Source organism: Anneissia japonica, unplaced genomic scaffold, assembly GCF_011630105.1.
Source record: "Anneissia japonica isolate Jap-2015-1 unplaced genomic scaffold, ASM1163010v1 scaffold98330_len1341_cov122, whole genome shotgun sequence".
Lineage (NCBI taxonomy): Eukaryota > Metazoa > Echinodermata > Crinoidea > Comatulida > Comatulidae > Anneissia > Anneissia japonica.
Window position 1 is genome coordinate 1 of NW_022699712.1, and position 1,341 is coordinate 1,341.

A 1,341-nucleotide genomic window follows, 5' to 3' on the forward strand; every position below is an offset into this window, starting at 1 on the left:
TCGTTATTGCTGAGGTTTTGATATTGTTCGTTGATGGTAGCTCTGTTGTATGAAATACCGGCTTTGCCGTTGTGGCGTCTCCCGTTGGTATAGCAGATTTGATGAGGGTAGGTGAGGTGATTGGAATCTGTGTTGTTGTTGTTGTGTTTGGTGTTCGATTAGTTAATGTAGAAGTATCAAGATTTCCCGTATTACCTGCCAGTGTTTCTGTTGTGGCATTTGTTTGAGTCATTGTAATAGTGTGTTTATGTCCATAATTAACAGTATTTGGTAATGAAGTAGACCTAGGTGATCTAAACTGAGTTGTGATCTTTGTATTTTGTTCAGTAGTCGATCTGAAATTTGACGCAGTATTTGCCAGATGGGAGGTTTTATTGTAATGTGTAATAGTTGGTGCTGACGCAGTTGCCGTTTCAGTAGACGTTATATCCTTTGTTGCAATGTTAGGTATCGTAGAATAAGTGGATGTGAAACGTGACTGTAAAGTTGCATTGTGAGTCAACAATTCTGAAGTTTGAATGTGTGTTGTGATATTTGTTCGTGTCGCTGTTGTAGTAGTGTTATGTTCATAGCCAACTGTGAGTGGTGTCGTAGTAGGTCTAAGTGATGTACTGACTTGATTCTGTGTGGTAGTATGCTCAGTATCTCCATTCTCTGTTGTAACAATTGTTGTAGTGACGTCAGACTGTGGCGCACTGGCAGTGAGGAGTTCAGAACTTGAATTTGTCGTCGCAATGTGAGGTGTTGTAGTAGTGGCAATATCAGAACTATTTTGAGCAAGAACTGTTGTAGTGTTATGTTCATAAATTACGGTGTTCTTTGTGGTGGTGAATCTAGGCTGAGTTGTAATAGCCGAATAAGTCGATAAATTACCGTCTGAATCAGTAGTGTAATCCGTTTCAAGTTTGGTTGTGCCTGGAAGTCCGGTAGATGCTAAATCTAAAATATAACATGAATACAATTATTGTAATAAAATAAAAGAATTCGCTGAATATCGTTGGATTTAGCCATTAGTATTAGTATTTAGATACGCTATTCATAAAAAAAATATATCATAGCGTTTACAGAGTTGAATAATGATTTGAAGCAATAAGCTCAAGTTAATTTTGAAAAAAGATGTGTTTTCAGTAGTTTTTTAAAAAATTCAACATGGATGACATTTTTGAAGACAAATATATTTCTCCAGGAAACCCGTAAAAAAGGTATTACATGTAAACATCATTATGTTTTCATCACTGAAGAAAACATACAACATAGAAATAATTAAGTAAATATCTTTTTCATTGATTTAAATTAATTTCAATTAGGAAAAAACACTGACCGTTTGGTGTTTTCTTGGTA

General features: G+C 35.4%; 1 protein-coding gene across 1 annotated transcript; it reads right to left on the reverse strand.

Annotated features, from left to right (window-relative positions):
• Positions 1-58: 58 nt before the first annotated feature.
• On the reverse strand, positions 59-939 carry LOC117103106 (serine-rich adhesin for platelets-like; the record flags this gene model as incomplete). Its single annotated transcript, XM_033243600.1, has 1 exon — positions 59-939. A coding segment is annotated over one exon (881 nt), but the record flags the coding sequence as incomplete, so codon positions are not given.
• Between the last annotated feature and the right edge of the window lie 402 nt (positions 940-1,341).